We start from the raw sequence: 23,626 nt of genomic DNA on the forward strand, positions 1-23,626 counted from the left end.
CTTGTGTAATAATTGCATTATCCTTATTTCACAGACAAAGAAAATGAGGCTTAGATGTTTAAATTACTCCCTAAATATCATAAAGTGGGTATTGGACCCAAAATTCCTTGCAAAGCTATCAGAGATCAACCATAAAAACCCTTACGGAGACCATTTCTTAGGTCAATGTCTTGGAACAAGTTACTTGTCAGACCGATGGATATCTAAGTGTAATAAACCAAACAAACCTTATTTTCTCCTCCTAACATGTTAGGTCCTAAGCTCCTTATAGAGCAACTAAGGTTAGAAAAATAAACACTTACAGCAAAACAGAGAATGACTAAAGTGCAGAGTGGAAAAAAAAGGGGAACAGAAGTAGAATTACATTCAGTTCATGAGTATATATCAGCCATGAGGTGAAGTATCTAGAGTGCCTAGAACCTCTCAATTACTCAGGTGTGTATACAGGAGTTAGACCAGGGTGACAGGGCTCAGGCAGGACAGATGGACCACATCTCACAGCAAAGTAACTTATATGAACATTCATCACTTAGGATTTAGGGTTTTTCAAATGAATCAAATATATGCCAGCGTTGTACCTTCTAACAAATTATTTTAAATAACATTATTTTAAATTTAATAAATTACTGAATTAAACAAATGATTTTAAACAAAGCAACAATTACTTGAAATTAGTAGTACTTAGAGAATGGCAGTTTGGATTGGGGAAAAAGGAATAATCTCACTCTTATAGTAGTACAGGGCCTTTGAGTACAGGCCTTTGAGTAGCCAGAGGTCAACCAAAACACTGAAAGGCTAAGCTGATGGGGAAGTAAGTACTCAAACTTTTGAGGGTGACAGATATGTTCATTATTTCAATTGGAGTGATATTTGATTTGAGTGTATACATATGCAAAACTCATTAAATTGTACACTTTAAATATGTGCAGTTACTTGTATTGCAAATATACCTCAAAAAAGCTGTAAAAAAAAGGGGGGGGTGAGGCATAGGAGGGAGCCAACCAAACCCTGTCTGTGCTTTGAGTCTAAAAGTGTGCCACATGGTGCTGCCTTTGGCAGGCATGCAATAACATTAAGACACTAGGTTTTAAACACTAGTTTAAACACTAGGACACCTGAGGTTTTAACAAACCTCAGTCTCCTCCCAGTTCCTCCAGTCCAGCCTGTCTCTTCAACTTTAGGCATACTTACAAGAAATACCAGCAAACAGAAGGCTTTATAAAAACTGGAATCTTAAGGCCAGTTAAGGAATGTAACGAAACTAGTAGCAAATGAACCTCTATAGTATATGTATAGCTATAACAATCAAACAATTATAAACCCAGAATGAGGATATTACAGCAACACAGACCAAGAACATTAGGGCTGCTGACCTCAACTGCAGCGAGCATCTGGAAATGGGTGAACTGCCAAAGTGATATCAAGAATTCCTATAGTCCTTTGTTATTTAATACGGTCTTACAAATTGTAAGTAACAACCAAAGAATCACAGGTTACAGAATATTAATTTTAGAATATTAAATCTAATATCTATAGATAATATTAATTTTAGACTCACAAGTCAATATACGACTCAATGCAACAAATATGTTTCTAATTTCTATTGACTATCAACTAGGTAAGTCATGGAGTGATTAAACAGAGTTGAACTAAAATTCATAAATTGATAGGAAAGTTTATTTAAATTAATAAAAGAATGTAAGAATATATTCATGTATGCAAAATTACCTCAGTTTGTTCAAACACAGTCAGTGGGTCACTTATTCCCCTGTAGTTAAAGGCAAAGTAGAAATAGATACATGCACCTGCATCATAAGTCTGCGTCACCCTAAAAAACAAACAATCCCCAGAAGGCTTTAAGTTAAGTGAAATCAGATTTAACATCTAGAACTTTAAAGGCAAAATCATCTGATTAGCTTAAACCATAATCTCATTCTCTACCCACCTTCTTAATTCCATGGAAGGAATGTAGATTGGCTCGCTGAAAGAAATACAGGAACTATTTGTACTGTTTTTAACAACTTTTTTGAGGTAAGTCTGGATTATTACCCAGAGTTTAAAGTTTTAAAAACAATGTAAATGTTTCTCTAATTGGCCTGAAACAACCAACCTCCTCAGAGGATTTTTTTTTTTTTTTTTAATGAAATAGATAGCAAAGTTAAAGAAGCCCCAAACAGACTAGATGGGACATTATAAGTCTTCTAAACTTCGTTGAGTCAACAGAAATAGGCATGAGAACTTCAAACTCAGAAACAAGAGAAATGTTCAAATATCAAAAATGATCAGGCTGGGTAAAATAAATAAAGCATCTTCTCCAACTTCACACTAATAATTACTAAGGACTTTGGAAACAAATTTAATGATCATATTAAATGTAGCAATATGGCTTTAAAGTACTGTCTCTGAAGGTTTTACACTCTGGGCCCCATATGTGTGCATGTTGTATGTGTGTTTACAAAAGACATCAAGAACATTAGATTATTAAATCATATATATGATATATACTTGGGCTTTCCAAATGCAATTAGGTGAAGCATTTAAGAGAGCCTCAGGGGCATCTGGGTGGCTCAGTCGGTTAAGTGTTTGACTTTTGATATTGGCCGAGGTCATGATCTCACAGTTCATGAGATCAAGCCCCATGTAGGGCTCTGCACTGTCAGCACAGAGTCTGTTTGGGATTCTCTCTCCCCCTTTCTCTGTCCCTCCCCAGCTTGTGCACATGCTCTCTCTCTCTAAATAAATAAATAAACATTCGAGAAAAAATGTAGAAGAGTGCCAAAATAATCATAGTCAAATCTGTGAATGCAATTTACAGAGGTTCCTACGAAGAATTTAATTTAACAGAAGGAGAGAATACAGAGGAAATACTCTTTTTACTACAACAATACAAATAGAATCTAATCTAAAATTTTAATGGCCTTTTAGGCCAAATGTTAGGTGCCTCAGAACAGAAGAAATGAACTGTTTAACAATGCTACTGTCAATTTGCCAGCTGTGTTTTTCTTCTAGTGTTAATTCACACTCATAAAAAAGATCCCTTGAATGTTTACATTTTAAGTACCAGATTTACAAAGTTTAAGAAAAACTGGAGAACCATCCTAACTATGAGGGCACTATCATTTAGGAATAACCAAATATAAATAAATTGAAAGGATACCTGAATGAAACAAATTTATAGCAAGTAGTAAAATATATATCACTTATATTTGAATCAATATCAATAAACAGAAAATGCAGTCAATATTAAGAAAGCATTGCTACCTTCCAACAAATCCAGAATGTATACCAAAGAGTTCAGTTTTCAACAGATAAACAGGCTTTTATTTTTATTTTTTATTTTTTTAACGTTTTATTTATTTTTGAGACAGGGAGAGACAGAGCATGAACAGGGGAGGGTCAGAGAGAGGGAGGCACAGAATCAGAAACAGGCTCCAGGCTCTGAGCTGTCAGCACAGAGCCTGACGCAGGGCTGGAACTCACAGACTGCAAAATCATGACCTGAGCCGAAGTTGGCCGCTTAACCGACTGAGCCACCCAGGTGCCCCAATAAACAGGCTTTTAAAAGTCACAACAAAGCTTCAGTGATCAGTATCTCAAGAAAATATAAAGTAAAAATAATACAAAAACATTTTTGGGAAAACCTCAATTTGGGTGTACTTCAGAAAGTGACTCAAATCCAACACCTTTTAATAGATCAGTTTTATCATTTAAGACCCTTAACATCAACCTCTTCCAAAAATCATCTGGACAAGTGATAGCATGGCTACCAAAGTCATAGTATTATTCTTTAATTTCTAACAGGTTTTTGGAGTACTTTACTTATGTTAGACACACTAGCTAGGAATTCCTTCCCATAAAACTTCTTCAGAAAATTTGGGTTAGAATTTATCTTCCAATATACAAAATACATTTTAATAAATGAAAATGAAATAAATGAACTCAATAAATGCACCCTACAGCTAGTTATTTTCCTTGGGATCTTCAATTTCAATGAGAGTTAGAATTATTTCAAGTCAGTTTTGGAATAACTTTTTAAAAACTAGTTTACAGGGGCGCCTGGGTGGCTCAGTCGGTTAAGCATCCGACTTCAGCTCAGGTCACGATCTCACGGTCTGTGAGTTCGAGCCCCACGTCGGGCTCTGGGCTGATGGCTCAGAGCCTGGAGCCTGCTTCCAATTCTGTGTCTCCCTCTCTCTCTGCCCCTCCCCCGTTCATGCTCTGTCTCTCTCTGTCTCAAAAATAAAATAAACGTTAAAAAAAAAACAAAAAAAAAAACAAAAAAAAACTAGTTTACAAAATGGATTTCACATGTTCAACATTTATACTCAACACACAATATCCTCCTTGGCCACACTATTAAGCAGCTCAAATCAAACTAAACTAAAATCAAACTCTGGTGAAATGTTAGTTTTTATCAAGTATGAGATGTAAGAACTATATTTAAAGCTCCCATTTATTAAAACCATTCAAATAACTAGACTGTGTACATTCAAAATTTTGGTTTTATAAAATGATCATAAAAGCTGAGTATATAAGTTTTTATCAGAAAATCATTCTTAAAAAATAGCTACTGAATAAAAGACATATCTCAAATTTACTCTAAGTCCATCTACCTATAATGCATAATGAAGATCCTTATTTAGACTTTATGAGCTCCTTCTGAAAAACCAAGACTTGTGTTGTTATAGAAGGTGTCCTGAGGCAGAATATTTTACTTCCCAATAATGTTCAATAAGTACTGGTTTATCACAATGATATTCTGATAATGGAAGGGGGGGGAGTCTGGGGAGAGAAATAGGGAGATAGGGCAGAAAGAGAAAGTGGGGATAAAATCTGTTAAATTGCTACTTAATAAAAAATAAAAAAATCCTCAGCTACACAAAAATAGATTCTACTATTTAAAACGTTTCAAATTTTACTTGTAACAAATGACTTGGATTATTAGGCCTGATCTGTTTTCTGAACGATAGTAAAGAGGCCTGACAGACTAGACTGTCAAAAGAAGAATTAAGTATCAATTTGGGTTCATAATAAACAAACACAAAATTTTTTCTTAGACTTTAAAATAAAAGGTTTATTTTTAAATATATCTCCAAATTAAAAAAGAAAGAAACAAAGAAACAAAGAACATGTACATTCTTACACCTTTATTTGGAAAGGTTCTCTCCAAGATTAGTCCTAAGCCACCAGTAGGTTTACCAAGTTATAAGCTTTTTGTTGTACAGAACAAGACCCCTATTTTCTTTTCTTTTTTTTTTCTTTTTAACTGGCTTTATTTTTTATTTTTTTTTAAATTTACATCCAAATTAGCATATAGTGCAACAATGATTTCAAGAGTAGATTCCTTAGTGCCCCTTACCCATTTAGCCCATCTCCCCTCCCACAACCCCTCCAGTAACCCTCAGTTTGTTCTCCATATTTATGAGTCTCTTATGTTTTTGTCCCCTTCCCTGTTTTTATGTTATTTTTGTTTCTCTTCCTTATATTCATGTTTTGTCTCTTAAAGTCCTCATATGAGTGAAGTCATATGATTTTTGTCTTTCTCTAATTTCACTTAGCATAAAGACCCCTATTTTCTCATCCTTCAGATATATCAAACGACCAGTCAATAATCTCTAAGTCCACATTTTTAGCTTACATATTCTCAGATTCAACCTCAAATATACTTGCTCTAAATGTTCTTTAAACCCTGACTGTCTCTCCCACACAGAAGCAAAAAACACAATTTCAAAGAGATCCTTCTGGTTGACATGAACAGTTAATGTATACGAAAGATGATTTCCTCACATTTCTGTTAGAGTTTTGCTCTCTTACTCCAATGGAAGCACAAAAATTTAGCAAATTCTAAAAGGTATCTGTCCCAAAGGGGGCAATAAGTAGAACTAAGAAACACAATATGGTACCAGGGAAGTACAAGATGAGGGTGTAAAAGATAGAAGAAAAAAAAAAAAATCAGAAGAGACAGCAGTTTGAAGAATATAGAAACATTTCTGGTCTTGCAAAGCAAATACATGCAAATTATCATGCTATATGAAAATATCAAAGACTTAAGAATTGGATACCTTCATGAGGATTTGTCATTGGAGAAGAAAAATATTCAGATTTCCTTTACTAGCTCTAGTATAGGTTGTCTACCTCAAGTTTAATGTAATGACCTCACAATAATAAAATGACATTCATACAGCCCTTCATATGCTTTCTCAATTCATTCTCACAAGAGTCTCATCAAGTAGATGCTATTACCACTGCTTTACTAATAATCAACTTAGAGTTCAAAGGGATTAAATTCTTAATAAACAGCAAAACAGTGCTTTCACTTTTCAGGCACATATAGTATTACAAAACAAAGAAATTCAAAAACTAAGCAGGCAGTTGCCACAGTAATACAGTAGGCCAGTAGGGCCTGGTTCTTGGGCTGGAAGAGGCCCAGGTCTGCCCTCTTAGGCTGAGATTAAGTGATCCCAGGCAAATCAGAACAAGCATCATGAATAGAAATACACAGAAATGCCATTTTGGTGAGGCATATCTGCTGTTTCAGAGTCAGCATCTGGTGCACTTAACAATAAATATATTATATTATTTCCCAAATTACTTAATTTGCATTTGTGCTTATATTGAAAATTTTTTGTTTCTACAAATTAATTGAGTTATATTCTTGAAACCCCCTTCCCTGACACATGGGAAAAAAAAAAAAAAAAAAGGAGAAGCAGTTATACAACACAGAATGTTTAATAAATTTTAAAGTGCTAGATTATGACTGAATCATCTACTTTAAAGATCCCCTTCACATAATCTGTCCTGATTTCCCTTTATTCTCCATTCCAATTAATTCTATAACTTTATAGATAAGTCATATGCTTGATTTAATCTTGATGCATTTAATCTTCTTGTGTTTATACAGGTCTTTTAATTATCAGGTGATTGAATACAAAGTGCTCCTTTGCAAGAAAACCTCCTTTTGGACTGCTGCCATTTAACAAAGAGGACAAGATTTGCAGTTAACTGTCCACTATGGAAGATACCAGCTACATGCAGTGTTTTAAATTTAAATTATTAGAAATTAAATAAAATTTACAATTCAGTGCCACGGTCACACTAGCCACATTTCGACAGCCCCACAGCCACATGTGGCTTGTGGCACCAATACCAGACAGGACAAATAAAGAGTATTTCCATTACTGCAGAAAGATCTATTGAAAGAAAAGAGTTAATCTTCATTTGCATATTTTGCTCTACTCATTCCTTTACTCCATGCCCATACATTGAATCAATAACTAATAAAGTGGTTAAAGTGCTTTTTGTCTATTGAAGAAAAAGCTATGTTGACTATGTATTAAATTATAGTTTCCTGAATATATACATGATTTATAATTTCAGTGAATTAAAAGGCACTCCTTTACTTATTCCTGGGGCTCCAAGGTTTGGCTTTTCACTGTCCTGCTGTCCTGAAGGGGTAGAAGGCTCACTTATGGAAGGGTATTCTACTCTTAAAGGGCTCAGGACTGCTCTAAAACCCTAGTGGCACAATCCTAAGAAGGTGGCAAAAGTGAAGTTTAGGAAAGGAAAGCTTGCTAAATGGAACAGACTGAAGCTATTCCTCTGGTGGCGAATTACATTTCTCCATTAATTAAAATATGTTTTCCCCCCGGAATAAGCAGTAAAAGAGCAACAACGACAAAAAACCTCACCTGCATGTAGAAAGAGGAGCAAACTGAACACCCTTCTCTTTGCATTCCCTTGTTATTCGTTCTTTTACATTTCTACAGAGATCCACAACCCTAGAAAACAAAATTGAATACAATATTAAGTTTTCAAATAAATTACAAAATTCTAACAAATGCTAGTTTATCTGGCATCCTTCAAGTCAGAAATTCTAAGAAACTTTCATACTTATTCCGTCAAGAATGAACAAGAGCGTTGATCATTCAAATTGAGTCTTCCATTCATAGCTTTAAAGGGGCAAAGTTCTCCCTTTTTTTGCCATAGAAAAGACAGAAGTCAGAAGAGCACACTCAAGCTTCCTGAAGGCAGTTTCCTACACTTAGGTAAACCCAATTTCAAAATTAATTTAATCACAAGATTTTAAAAGCTTTTTTTTTTTTTAAATTTGTTTTTTTTAACGTTTTATTTATTTTTGAGACAGAGAGAGCATGAACGGGGCAGGGGCAGAGAGAGAGGGAGACACAGAATCGGAAGCAGGCTCCAGGCTCTGAGCCATCAGCCCAGAGGCTGACGCGGGGCTCGAACTCACGGACCGCGAGATCGTGACCGGAGCTGAAGTTGGATGCTTAACCGACTGAGCCACCCAGGCGCCCCGAAAAGCTTTTTTAAAAACCTATAATGAACAGGTTAATGAAAATTCAATTCTGGGTTTACAGGAATACCAATCTGTGTCCATGTCTAAGATATTTCCCTTAATATAAAAATAATTTAGTCAATAATCGTGAGGTTATACCAAATGTTCAATAGCCTTTTGTGAAGCTCTGAGCTAAAATCTACTTTAACAAAGACTTACTGGATGTTAACTGGATGTCAGCAATGTATAAAGCTGTGCTAGACTGGTATTAAGAGTCAGTGAAAACAGATAAGAAATAGTTCATAAAGGGAATGGGGGGATTGATAATATTTAATAATATTAATCCTTTTTCTATCTTTTAAATAAATTTTTATTTGAAATAATTTTATTATTTTTAAAATTTTTTAATGTTTATTTTTTTGAGAAAGAGCATGAGTGGGGGAGGGGCAAAGACAGAGGAAATCTGAACCAGGCTCCAGGTTCTGAGCTGTCAGCACAGAGCCTGACGCAGGGCTCCAACTCACAGACTGCAAGATCATGACCTGAGCCAAAGTCAGACGCTCAACCGACTGAGCCACCCAGGCTCCCCTTGAAATAATTTTAGATACAGAAAGTCACAAAGACAGTCAAAGTGTTCTTCTTTCCCTGGTTTCCTCTAATGTTAATATATAACCATGACAGATTTGTCAAAACTAAGAAACTGACTTCAGGACATCACTATTAACTAGAACACTTTATTTATATTTCACCACTTAATTTTGACTCCAAGATACCACTGTTTTAAAATATAAAGGCATCTGATTTCTTTTGTTTAGTTTTTGATATAATTTTTAAGGCCCTAGTTTGGAGTGCAAGAGATCTAATAGTGATGCATTCATACTTTGGGAACATGCTCAGGAAAAAGTTCTAAAATGGAAAACAGATGTCAATCAGAGCTTCTAGGTTGGAGATGCAGAGACAAAAGATTTGGCTGACAAAAGATTAATCTATTTTTTAATGTGAGCTGTAATATTTTGTTATTACTGTATATTGTTTCATTTGGAAAATAAAACTCCTAAGGTACATATAAGCCATCTTATTCTTCAATAAACATCCTGACAACATACTGACGCTGATTCTGTGTTTCAAATCTTAGTCTGTTTAGAATCAGGAGAATGGAAAAGGTAACAAAGAAGCACAAAAGACTGGGCCATCTCTAGTCTAAAGACTGATTTGACTGTGTGAGAGCCAATTTGATAAAAACCATAACATTTACATGGATTATGCTTTATAAAACACATTAAAGTTATCCATATTTCCAATAAGAACAAAGAATATATGGTTAAAATATAAATATGGAAAGGGGTTTAATGGTTTGTTAGCTATTTTATTAGCATGTCAAATTTAATTTTTTTAATATATGTGTCTGAAAGTTTTATAAATTCTAATTTTACAAAACAATTCTCTTCAGTTAAATTGTGCTTAATTCTATGAGAGTGTAGACAAATACAATTTATCAGTGTTATTTATGCCTCACCTATGGAATGGGTAAGGATGCATGTTTTTAAAATATCTCCTACTAAAGTATTTAGATTATTGGAATTTATTGTGTCTTTATTTTGAAAATCCAACTTGTAAAACAAATACTTTAAACACAAATAAAACCTACTAAGTAAGCTTTAATAGCTACAGGGATTAATGAATATTATAAATTTATAAATAAGTTCTTTATCATGACTCTAGAAAGTGGAATTTAAGTGCTACATAATAATATATGATAATTTACAGTAATAATGAGGAGGAGATGGGACAAATAACATGACCAAATGGTTAAAACCCTTAATAGGATACTTTCTAGAAATGATTTGTACAGAGGATGTTCTTTTTTTCTCAATTTTTTTTACTTCAGAGAGAGAGAGAGGGAGAGAGAGAGAGAGAGGGAGAGAGAGGGAGAGAGAGGGAGGGACTGGGGGAGAGGGGCAGAAGGAGAGAGAGAATCTTAAGTAGTCTCTATGCTCAGCACAGAGCCCAATGCAGGGCTCTGGTCATGGTCATGGGATCACGACTTGAGCCGAAATCAAGAGCTGAATGCTTAACTGACTTCAGACACCCAGGTGCCCCCAGAGGGGAGTTCTTGAAGTATTCTGGCATAGAACTTGTACGAAAGCCAACACAGTCCACTTGGACCAATCATTCTATGTAAGATAAACATAACTGTGTATACATTTAACTTTTCACCTGACCTATTGGCAAATTTAACCCTGTTGACTATTTCCTACTTGAAAAAAATTTTCCTGGGCTTCTTTCACATCACTGGTTTTCCTCCAAATCCTCTAGATATTATTCTCTTTTGCTAGCTCTTGTTTGTATATCCAAACAAAATAAATTTTGGGGTTCCCTGGACTTCTTTCTTAGGTCCTCTTTTTTTTCTTCATCCATACTAGCTATAAGGGTTTGTATCTACTCCCTTGGTTTTAATCACAAGCCTCATGCTAATGTCTCCAAAATCTTTAAATCTCCAACTCAGACTGTTTAGACAGCTATTTTTATAGGCTACATTCTTACATTATTCCCAAGTTCATTCATAGGAGTCTATTCAGAATATTCATTGTGCACTCAACAGATACAGTTATTTTGGTAGGACTACTGAGAAATACACAAAAACTATTAAGGCAAATAACCCCTTAAGAGACTTATACATGAAAAGGCTAAGCAACCTAATAATGTGTGAGACTTGAAGACTCTGACTCCATGGGTTTCTGCTAAACATGGTCTCTACCTAGGTAAATGTTAGAGAGAAAAAACAATTTGTTAAATGGGTAACAAGTAAAGTTTCTATCAGGAATGTAGCTGCTTTCCATTCATTTTGTTTATGAAAACTTTAGCTGATGAAGTTGTTTTAATTGAAAAGAAACCAAATATATAACCTGTATAAAACAGTCAGATGTCAGTAAGTTGATAACTTTTTTTCTTTACAAGATTTATCCCCTTGTTAAAATTTAGTTACCAAAAATTGTGAATAACAGATTGATACTATAAACTGTTGTTTTACAATGCATGGAATATGAACATCAATGCACCAAAAGTCATAACCCATAGTAGACAAAGAATGAATGCAGAAAGTAAAAAGTCCTCTGGGGAAGGGAAAAAAAGAGTTAGGGTAGAACAAAAATGTTAAGATATGTAATATCTAAAAGGTAGATTCATGGGAATTTGTCATGTACTTTATTATTGATTTAATTTGTAAATTTTATAAAGAAAACATAAAATGTAAGGCATACTAGAATAAAAATGTACTAACAATCTTAACAGTTTTTATTACTGAGTTAACTCATGAGTCCATTTAAAAAAAAAATTTTTTTTAACGTTTATTTATTTTTGAGACAGAGAGAGAGACAGAGCACGAATGGGGGAGGGTCAAAGAGAGGGAGACACAGAATCTGAAACAGGCTCCAGGCTCTGAGCTGTCAGCACAGAGCCCAACGCGGGGCTCGAACTCAGGGACCGCAAGATCACGCCCTGAGCTAAAGTCGGGTGCGTAACCGACTGAGCCACCCAGGCGCCCCTCATGAGTCCATTTTTTTTTTTTAATTTTTTTTTTTTAACGTTTATTTATTTTTGAGACAGAGAGAGAGACAGAGCATGAACAGGGGAGGGTCAGAGAGAGGGAGACACAGAATCCGAAACAGGCTCCAGGCTCCGAGCTGTCAGCACAGAGCCCGACGCGGGGCTCGAACTCACGGACCGTGGGATCACGACCTGACCCGAAGTCGGCCACTTAACCGACTGAGCCACCCAGGCGCCCCAAGTCCATTTTTAATAAAACCACTTCACATTTCCTCATCGGTTTTTATTATTAATTCCCTAACCAATATTTGTATACCAACATTTGTGTATATGTGTATGTGCATAACATAAAAATAGAAACTATACATAATATCTTAAGTTGGATTTCTTTTAGAAATCTCTTAAATGCAAGTTAAGATCTTGCTTAATAGTAACCATCCAAAATCAAAAGCTAAGTCATATATTACAAAAGAAGTTTAACACTGGTTTTATAATTTTGGGGGATGTTCTAGAGAACCTTCAAGCATATTAAGCACTTAAGAATTTAAATCAAAGCTAATAAAACTATAGACTGACACTTAAGTGCTCACTAAGATTCTTTAAAATACAGACTTCAATAACACCTTCCTTCTATGGGACATGGACAAATCTGTCTAAATAAAAAAAAAAAAGCTGGCAAATATGACATTCTGATGAAGGTGTTAATATAAATAAAAGTGATCACCTTGTTTCAATGTTTCTTTATAAAATTTTTAAAATTTGTATATTTGTGCAAAGATATATTATTTCAACAACTCCTATAGCATAATATGAGACATTTTATTATATTTTACCTGTCCCAAGGAGCAGAAGTCTCAAAAGACTCTCCTAATACATAGTATTCCAAACCCAAGTCCTATTAAAAAAAAGACACAAAAATCAAGAAATTACAACAGATGCAGAAGAATCAAGAATACTGTCATATTGTTAGTATTTCACATAATTGTTAATATCACATGTTTCTAATTTAACCTCCACTGTTCTTTACTCTCCACCCCATAAAAGCAATGGAAAGTGGCCCTGAGTGTGAGCTACAACCTCCAGGAGGACAGGAACTTTGTCTTGTTCTCTTTTGTACCCCTGGCACCAGGCAGTGTGCCTGATACATGGCAGGAACTCAAATATTTCTCCAAGGAATGGAGCCTCTGAGAACTGTCTATGTACATGTAGAGGATACTAGCAGAACAGATTTTTTTTGGAGCCTAAACAGTAAATTAAACAACACTCAAAAGTGGTCATCAGGATGGAAGGACCAGGGCAGCAGGAAAGTAGGAGCAGGGGGGACTAAAGGAAGAAGGTAGATCTCCCTTTCCTGAAATCAACTTTTCTTTAAAAAACAAATTAGAAAATATAGTGCCTCTCTTTGTAGTAACTAAATAAGATAGGATATCTGGAAGCACTTCTGCTAGGAAAATATGTTTTATAACACATAAGATATAATGCTTATATGATAAGTAACTTATAATACCCAGAATACAATTCTGTTTTAATATCAAAACTGGAAAGAGCAATTCATAAGCCACCAGAGATGCAAAGATAGAAAGAATATTTTATAAGCAGAAAAATCAATAAATGTTAAGTTTTCACTTCTAGTAAAATGATTCACTTCAACTCTACCACTGGTTGGCAGGAAAAATCCCCAAATTACTGATCTAAAATGTGTCGCTTTTTTTCTTGTGCATTCATTTACGCAGTAAACACATATGTGGTGACAAAGGTATTAAGCACTGGGAAAATAAACAATAAAACAATCCCTCCCATCTCAATACTGCTTCTGATTCAGTTTTAACAGTGTGTAAGCTGTATTTGTTACAGTTACACATCATTTTCTAGAATTCTGAATTTAGTAATATGGGAAAATGGTCAATATACTTAGAAAATGCTCAACAAACAAAAACTTGTGGATAACCAAAATGCTTACTATGGGAGACCCTGGGGTAGTAACAGTCTATGGAGGTAAACATTATTATAAGACCTAAAATCATCTATTACTTTTCATGATCTGTAAATCTCTTAATTACAATTTTTAACATAGCAAACAAGCAATAAATGTAATTTCCCTTATCAGCGTGGGGGAATGGAGTGCCCAGAAAAATGCATATGCTTCAAATTCACTGCAACCTAAAATTTAGATCTTACCTAAAATTAGTTTTGAAATAAGAATACAATTTAAGCTTTCTAGAGAAGTAAAAACAAGTTTTATATAAATTATGTAAGTATTTCCTTCAGAACAATTTCCAAGTGAAAAATTAGAAAATGCAGTATTTGGGAAAGTCAAATTCTCAATAGGATATCTGAGAACTCATGTTTTAAAATAAGACCTTTCAAATTACATAAACAAGCAATATTTAAAAAATATAACCCTAACAATAGCAGAAAACAACTAAGAAACCTGAGTTTATTACAGCCAAAGTAGAAAAACAAAATAAGTAAATAAACTTTTGAAAGAATACTTTCATATCAACAAGTATAGTAGACTCTTGGACTAATAAAGTTTCTCACAAGTAGAAAATGTGGAATTAGAAAAATTTTAGAGCCCAAATACAGACAAATTATTTCTTTAATTCTACATAGTAATCATCACCAGTGAACCAACTACTACTTAGAATCAAGTTAAATACCAATTTTTAATGAGTTAAAGAAAGATTATACATATTTAAAACTTGATTATGAACCAAGTGAGAAATGGTGCTAAATAAGACAGCTCGATTCTAACCAAGCAATGTTAGGAATGGCATATTCAACTTCCAGATAGAGAAAGTCACCATTCTTTTAAAGAGGAGAATGATCTATATAATCTTCAAATTCCTCAAAAGCAATATATGGAAGATTTAATTGGGATTCTGAAGGTTTGTAGCTAGTCCTACATTCATGTCAAATGATGTGCTACATCATACTAGGTTAAAACTTAAGAAAATAATTTTATTCATTCAAAGTAAGAAAAAGGATTATTTGCAATATAAACTGACAAGGAAATATGAGATAACTTACTCGAATATACGCAATGACATAGGTCAGCAAATAACCTCTCTGTCCATTATCTTCTCCAATTGCCAACCCACTGTAATTAAAGAACAAACTGTTAATATATTTCATACGTATTTATGAAAAATATACAAAAATAACCAAACTAATATAACACCTCAAGGTAACTGTTTAACAGATTAACAAATATTATACTGCATCTCATTTTTATTGTAATCTAATTTATCAGAAATATATCAAAGAGTTGTCAAAAGAATAAATTGGAGAACAAAAACCTAAAGATACTTTTAATATTTCAGTTTGGTCATTAATTTCAAACTTGCATCCATCAAACTAACAAAACTGACTCATGAACTCAACTACTTCTACCAACATTGACAAAAGTACAGAGAATTAGCCATGAGAAACAAGCTTAAGTAAACTTTAATAATCTTTACAAGCATAACAAGATACTTAAAATACTTATTTTATTCATATATTTTATCCATATATTCATGTGTTACTATAGCCCTATTCATATTTAAAGATGTATAATGATTGACTATATCTTCCAAATACCAAGAAGTTTTCTGAATACCTGGGTACATAGTATATGAAGTATTAGACACACTGTTTATTTTATGAAAATATGAAAAGTATGACAAAACATACTTACACAGAAATATTAAAGTTTATGAAGCAGCATACAGATAAGTACCAGACAAACAGGTAAGGTTTTATTACTATGAACACATCAACTATCCATTTCAATTTGAAAGTAGTTTTATCCACAGAAATTATATTTGGTGATCTAATTAGAACTAATCCCATATAACATATAATTCAGTCCAAGCACTTTGCTTTGTGAAAGTCATTCTTATGTTAAAAGACTAAAAATGATTATTGATTTTACTACCTTCAGTAAAGAGCTTTTTAAAAAAAATTTTTTTAACGTTTTATTTATTTTTGAGACAGAGAGAGACAGAGCATGAACGGGGGAGGGTCAGAGAGAGAGGGAGACATAGAATCTGAAACAGACTCCAGGCTCTGAGCGGTCAGCACAGAGTCCGACGCGGGGCTCAAACTCACGGACTGCGAGATCATGACCTGAGCTGAAGTCAGACGCTTAACCGACTGAGCCACCCAGGCGCCCCCAGTAAAGAGCTTTTAATTTTGTTTGTTCTCATCATCAGGCAGAAATTAAATTTTAACTATTCTTAGTCAACTAAAGAAAACTTACCACAAACTCCCAAAGTATCTACCAAAAAAAAAAATCCCTCAATAAAACCAGATAGAAAACTGTGACTTTCTTGGGTCATAATGGATGGTTAACTTCCATGCCTCTCCCCTCAGTACCCTAATTGCTCCTCCTTCGTCTCAGTATGCTGAACCCTTAACCATGGTGTTGCCCAAGACTCGGGTCTTGAGCCTCTGTTAGTTACACCTCTTCCGGAAAAATCATTTTTCTTATTACTTCGGTTAACACCTATGGTGAAGTTCTTCCTTCCCCTGAAGTTTTGCTTGGATTTGGCAGTAAGTAAACATAGTAAGTGAACAACATAGATGTGCCCTTGTGCTATACAAATAATGTAAGGCAACTGTAGGCTAGGATGTATAGGCCAAATCAGATATCCTTATAGCTGCATACACACGAATCAGTATCACCCAGAGAAGTGGCAAACACTTGATGGAAGCGGCCCTAGTCTAGAACCACTTGGAGATGGGGTGCAAAGAGATGAAACAAGAGGGGTTGTTTGTATTAGTAGAATGTTAATGAGCAAAGAAGACAGAACCTAGGTCAAGCAGTTGCAAGTGAAAAGTAAGAAGCAACAATATAATTCTGGGTTGGATACAAATGGATTTGAGGTGAGAGGTAGGAAGTCAAAGTTCCAAAACAAAAAGGCAACTAGTCAGAAAATTGCTGTGGCAAGCACCGGGAGGAAAATATCTGAGCCTATACCTCACATAGACACGAAGCAGTCATATACTGAGTCCAAGAAAGAAAAAGCACTACTGAGCTGGGAAATAGGAACAATTCATTCTGGGCCTAGTGGTAGAAAGAGAGTGAAGACTAGCAAATGGTGCAAGAGACCTGCGCTTGGAATCCTTGAGAAGGTGCATTCTAAGCGGATATTTGGTGAGAAATAACAGATATGAACCTTTAGTAGGCTTCTTTTATATTGGATGAGAAAAAGTCCTTCTTGCAGTTCAAGGTCAAGCCATTTTTCTTTAGATACTCTTCTAGAATCTCTTGGAGCAGGGAGGGGTGGAGCAAAGGGGTCAGGAGGATCAGTTCCACTTTGGAATTCAGTGTGACAAACCACACAGAAACATGCATTTTCTTATCCCAAACCGGAAGAAATTGATGTCCATTCTAAATTCATAAACCCCAGGGGCGCCTGGGTGGCTCAGTCAGTTGAGCGACCGACTTCGGGTCAGGTCATGATCTCATGGTTTGTGAGTTCGAGCCCCACGTCAGGCTCTGTGCTGAGAGCTCAGAGCCTGGAGCCTACTTCGGATTCTGTGTCTCGCTCTCTCTCTGCCCCTCCCCAACTCATGCTCTGTCTCTCTCGGTCTCAGAAATAAATAAACATTAAAATAATAATAAAAAATAAATAAATAAATAAATAAATAAATAAACAAACAAACAAACCCCAAAGGAGAAGGAAAGTCATTCTGGGCTTGCTTTTCTGAATCATAGGTTTCCCTGCAAATTTAGCTTTTTGTAACTTCTTTCTCACTTATTCTCTGTCTTACATTTTTAACTTTCAGAACTCCATCTTCTAGACAGGATTGCCTTAAAATACAACATGTAAACAATAGTAGGGCATTGAAATTAAATGCTTCTAAGTTGCCAATTACATAGTAGCCACTCCAAAAAGGTATACGAAGATTCAAACTGCTTTACGCTAAAGTAGCAACATCGATTCCCTACTTTCTGCTCCCCGTCGCAAATTTCAAACATCAATTAACAAGGTTCTTAAATTTAAACCTGTTTCATGAGAAAAGGCTGGGAAGACTAATGAAAGAGGAATGAGAGACAATCTTTTTATATAAAAGAGCCATCTGGTGAACCTAATCACTCTCATGTTGAATTACATTAAACAACTTAAGCACACACTTTAAAAATAACAATAACACATTACCTTAAGTTCTATGGTAAATGTCAGTACATCTGTCATGACTGCTGACAGGGAATGTTTATTCTGTTTAGCTCTTAGAGAAGTTAAAGTATATTACTAGCAAGCATAGATAAACAACCGAAGTATGATTACTCAACATTTGCCTATTATTTTCCACTGGATCATATGTATTCAAAGGTATTTAACAGTGTTAGCATAGGGGTGGAAGACAAGGAGGAAAATGGCTGAAATGACGCATAAAAATGTCCTAAACTGTTGGGAGTAGTTTATTTAAAAACAATCAATTCAGAGTTAATGAGGGGGTAGAACACAGGATAAAACTAAAGAACAGAAAATAAAGGATAGATTAATAATGCCCTAATTCAAAATAAAATACATGAGCTAAACTAACTTATGAAACTTTAGCAGAAAGGAATTCAGTGGTACTTTCCTCCTTCTAGTTATGTAGAAGAAATCATTGGGAAGCAAGGGTTGGCCCAGTGGCATCGTAAGTAAGAAAAATATGTCTGACGGACTTCCAAGCTGTATTACAAAACTGTAATAATCAAGACCGTATGGTACTGGCACAAAAACAGACACTCAGATCAATGGAACAGAATAGAGAACCCAGAAATGGACACACAAACGTATGGCCAACTAATCTCTGGCAAAGCAGTAAAGAATATCCAATGGAATAAACACAGTCTCTTCAGCAAGTGGTGCTGGGAAAACTGGACAGTGACATGCAGAAAAATGAACCTGGACCACTTTCTTACACCATACACAAAAATAAACTCAAAATGGATTAAAGACCTAAATGTCAGACAGGAAGCCACCAAAATCCTCAAGGAGATCCTCTTTGACCTTGGCCACAGCAACTTCTTACTCAGCATGTCTCCAGAGGCAGGGAAACAAAAGCAAAAATGAACTATTGGGACCTCATCAAAATAAAAAATTTCTGCACGGTGAAGAAAACAATCAGCAAAACTAAAAGGCAACCAACGGAATGGGAAAAGATATCTGCAAATGACATATCAGATAAAGGGTTAGTATCCAAAATGTATAAAGAACTTATCCAACTCAACACCCAAAAAAACAAAACATCTAGTGCAGAAATGGGCAAAAGACATGAATAGACACTTCTCCCAAGAAGACATCCAGATGGCCAACTGACACATGAAAAAATGCTCAATTTCACTCATCATCAGGGAAATACAAATCAAAACCACAATGAGATACCACCTCACACCTGTCAGAATGGCTAACATTAACGACTGGGGCAACAACAGATATTGGCGAGGATGTGGAGAAAGAGGATCTCTCTTGCACTGCTGGCGGGAATGCAAACTGGTGCGGCCACCCTGGAAAACTGTATGGAGGCTCCTCAAAAAATTAAAAATAGAACTATCCTATGGCCCAGCAAATGCACAACTAGGTATTTATCCAAAGGATACAAGGATGCTGTTTTGAAGAGGCACATGCACCCCAATGTTTAGAGCAGCACTATCAACAATAGCCAAAATATGGAAAGAGCCCAAATGTCCATCGATGGATGAATGGATAAAGAAGATGTGGTATAGCTATACAATGGAGTTTTACTCGGCAATCAAAAAGAATGAAATCCTGCCATTTGCAACTATGTGGATGGAACTAGAGAGTATTATGCTAAGTGAAATTAGTCACAAAAAGACAAATATTGTATGACTACACTCATATGAGAACTTTAAGATACAAAACAGATGAACACAAGGGAAGGGAAGCAAAAATAATATAAAAACAGGGAGGGGGACAAAAACATAAGAGACTCTTAAATATGGAGAACAGAGGGTTACTGGAGGGGTTATGGGAGGGGGATGGGCTAAATAGGTAAGGGGCATTAAGGAATCTACTCCTGAAATCATTGTTGCACTATATGCTAACTAACTTGGATGCAAATTTAAAAAATAAATTAAATAGGGGTGTCTGGGTGGCTCAGCGGGTTGAGTGTCCAACTTCAGTTCAGGTCATGGACTCGCGGTTCATGAGTTCGAGCCCCACGTTGGGCTCTGTGCTGACAGCTCAGAGCCTGGGGCCAGCTTCGGATTCTGTGTCTCCCTTTCTCTCTGTTCTTCCCATGCTCGTGCTCTCTCTCTCTCTCTCAAAAATAAAGATTAAAAAAAAAGTTAAAAAAAAAGAAAAGAAAAATATTTCTGAATATTTCAGTGATTAGAACCAAGAACTAGTGTGTACAGAGAAACATGAGGAAAACCAAGAGTGCTAGAAAACTACATGGAGATATTTCCAAGTATCAAATCAAAATCAAAATAGCCCTAAGTCATCTAATTACAGCCTGGATTATCAATACAGAAGATTTCTGCAATCTAAATGAAGGAAGACAGGATGAAAGCATATTAAGAAATTATAATTACAACATAACTAGTAAGTAGCAAATAACAATAGCAAAAAAAATGAGACCTCAATCAGAGTCTGAGTTTTAATGCTTTGCTCCTGCTTTAAATAGGTATCTCATTTACTATTTTTAATGGATGAATTTGATATAAGTTTTGTTTGGTATAAACAAATTGCTGGAATTAAATCAAGAGTTCTGGGGCTTCACTATCCGTATCCAGAAAGACCTGGATTCACCTTAAAGAAGTTCATTCTTACTTTTAAGTTGTAAATGTCTGGAATCACTTGAGAAAAACAAGACTTACATTACATGACAAGGGAGTTCATGACAGTTAGTGGCTCAACTTAAAACTGACAAAATGGCTCTAATAAATACCTAAAGATTAAAATATGCTCTTTTAAGGGTGGCACAGCAGTTAGACATATTTGAAATAGAATTTAAAATGTCAGGGAATGACATTCAGTTTCATTAATTCTTTCAACAAATGTTCAGTTAAGTGTCTAGCATATACCAGGCATCAACAGTGATGTCCAAGAAGAGACAGTTGAAGAATTACATCTTACCTCACACAAAAAGGCATTTTGTCATCATCCTACCCCAGTCCAAGAGGAAACGTAGCACATTACTAACTAGTAATGATTTTGTTGGCTACTCTGAATTTTAATTACAATTAGAGGTACTACAAAGTGGAATTTCTCTGCATCTGTATGCATGTGTTGGTGTGTATGCTGGAGGCAAGAAGGGTCCCTGGGGGGACTGAGGTGAAACTAAGCAAATTTAACCTCATATAAAGTGATTCAAATATTATAGCATCCATTTCCCTACAAGTGCTCCTAAATAATTTTGAAGTCCCAATTAAATATTTCAATATATAAAAAATTTTTAAAAGTTTCAGCCTCTAATATTTAAGGCTATAACAGAAATTAAAAGATTTAATTTATATATAAAAGATTTTAATTTAAATCCCCTTATTTCTAATACCATGGATTTTAAGAAAAATGTTTTAAAAATCAAATTATATATATACTTCACATAACTTAGAAACTAAAAAATAGGTACATGTATATTTCAAAAATAAATTCAGAGATTAACCTGAAATCTAAGTCTTCTGGCTATTAAATGAATTTTTATGGCACAATTACTCTTAATTAATTTAGTTAAAAAAATCAGTTAATTCCCAAAAAAGGTACTCTGAGAGAGGAAAAGTAAAAGATTAGTGAATTTCATCTTTTACTAATTCGACTTGCCAATTTCAGAATAAGGTAAGAATAAAACTGAGAGGCTGATTTGCAATACTCAAACACAGTACCAAAGTAAATCAAAACTTAAGCCAAAGATTAGATCTTTTTCTAAGAATTCGGCACTTTAAACACAAAGTTCAGAAAATCCTAAAAATAAAGAGCTGCATATCATAGTGAGAAAAATATATAAAAGTGAGGCATTCTAAAACACAAGGCTACAAATTAAGTGCTCATTTGTTCTCATACATAGCAAAAAAGGGAAACTAAAGTAAATATTTACAAAGAACTCAGATTAAGCATACATACATATTTTAAACTCTGAAATTATAATAAAAGAAGAAGAAGAAGAAGACGACGACGACTTGTATCCAGGAAACTTAGTTTACGTATTTAAAAAGGGAAGGGAAAAATGTAGTCCTGATAAATGGCATTTTCACTACAGTTCTCATCGATCAATCTCATAATCCATCAAGCAGACAGACAGAAACCACCCAGTCATTATTCAGTTGGTTATATATGTGAAATGTTTTCTGTTTCTTTATACCAGCAGAAAACAGTAAGTGACAAGGGGTGGAGTATAGATAATTTATCAAATTCTTTTGTTTAAAAAATTTCCTTTCACAAACATACTAATAACATGTTATATATATATATACTATTACCATTAAATAGTAAGATGACTATGAATTTTTTCATATTTTACTCTAGCATAACAAAAGCAAATATTATAAAATTAATGGAAAAATGTAATAAAATATTTAATATATCCTAATATATATGCTTACACAAGTAAGAGCAACATACCAATCAAATTTTCTGCAAATTTTGGAAGTAAACCAACACAACATTTTAAGTTGACTATCATATATTGCTACAAATTTAATCCTTTAGGGGTGCATTAACAACTGCTTACAGATACCAGAATTTTCGATTAACATTCTCTTGGCATTATGAACTTAGAGCCATACCCAAATTTTGCAGCAATGTCATACACTTGTTTTTCATGTTGAAGAACCTTCTCACGGTCCCCCTCAAACAGTAATGTAGCAACAGTTAACTGATTTGGATCAAATCCTTTAAACTACAAAATAAAAAAAAAAAAAAAGACATATACTTAGATAGATAGATAGATAAATCTTTTCCTGCAAAACAGTAAATCAAAAACATTTTGCTCTTTTTGTCCTTCTGACCTGGGCTCAAACATACCAACTCTAAAAATCGAGCTTTGGAACTTCACATGTCAATCAAAAAGAATGTTTAATATACCTGTTCAGGTTGTTTATAAACAAAACTACAGAAAATACCTAATTTCAAAGTATGCCATGGTGTCAGTAGAAATGACGTATTGATATGTAATATAGCAAATAACTTGTAAGAATTATAACTGCAATAAAGAATCAAATAAAAATACCAAAATAATAGAACATAATGAATTAGCAAGATATAGGATGTAGATAAAAGTAAAAACTAACAGGGACCATTTCTTCTCTTACATACCAACTATAACTTCTTAATAACATTTTCAAAGGAGATCTTACATATAAAATTAAAATGAAAAATATCTGAGAATCATAAAAGAAAATATATAACCTCATTAGGAAAATGTGTCTAACATGTTCTAGAATGCCTGAACTAAGTAAATAAATCTGTGAATTCTTGCTCAAATTAATATACAGATTTATTCCAATTCTGATAGAAACCTTAACGGATTTCCTAAAATGGTGAAGAGTTTTTAAAATTTTTCTATGTTGATAAACAGGTAGGTAATGATGGGTAACAAGAAAAATTCTAAAAACCAAGTAGATTTATAGTAATTAAATCCACTTAATTTTTCAAGAATAAAAACTCATTTTAAAAAAGTGATACCTTTTTTAAAATTCAATTTATTTAAACTAAAAACAAAAACAAAAACAGTTCACCCGCTCCTTCTACCCCTCCACCCCTGAAAACAAAAACAGTTTGCCTTTTTCTCTTACCCTTCACCCCGTCTCTGGCAATCACCAGTCTGTTCTCTGTATCTATGAACTTA

General features: G+C 34.4%; 1 protein-coding gene across 2 annotated transcripts in view; it reads right to left on the minus strand.

Moving 5' to 3' along the window:
- The window catches only part of AGPS (alkylglycerone phosphate synthase), a 148,639-nt gene that overhangs the window by 19,522 nt on the left and 105,491 nt on the right, over positions 1 to 23,626 (minus strand). Inside the window, exons 14-19 of one of the 2 annotated variants that reach the window (XM_053907421.1) lie at positions 22,566 to 22,678; positions 14,873 to 14,942; positions 12,676 to 12,737; positions 7,689 to 7,778; positions 1,946 to 1,981; positions 1,729 to 1,828 (exon numbers count right to left, since the gene is read on the minus strand). In XM_053907421.1, coding sequence (XP_053763396.1) covers positions 1,729 to 1,828; positions 1,946 to 1,981; positions 7,689 to 7,778; positions 12,676 to 12,737; positions 14,873 to 14,942; positions 22,566 to 22,678 — 471 coding nt within the window. The remainder of the gene's footprint in view (positions 1 to 1,728; positions 1,829 to 1,945; positions 1,982 to 7,688; positions 7,779 to 12,675; positions 12,738 to 14,872; positions 14,943 to 22,565; positions 22,679 to 23,626) is intronic. The other variant, XM_019460473.2, reaches the window with a different exon arrangement.

Source organism: Panthera pardus, unplaced genomic scaffold (assembly GCF_024362965.1).
Source record: "Panthera pardus isolate Hobbes unplaced genomic scaffold, ASM2436296v1 HiC_scaffold_10, whole genome shotgun sequence".
Taxonomy (NCBI): Eukaryota; Metazoa; Chordata; class Mammalia; order Carnivora; family Felidae; genus Panthera; species Panthera pardus.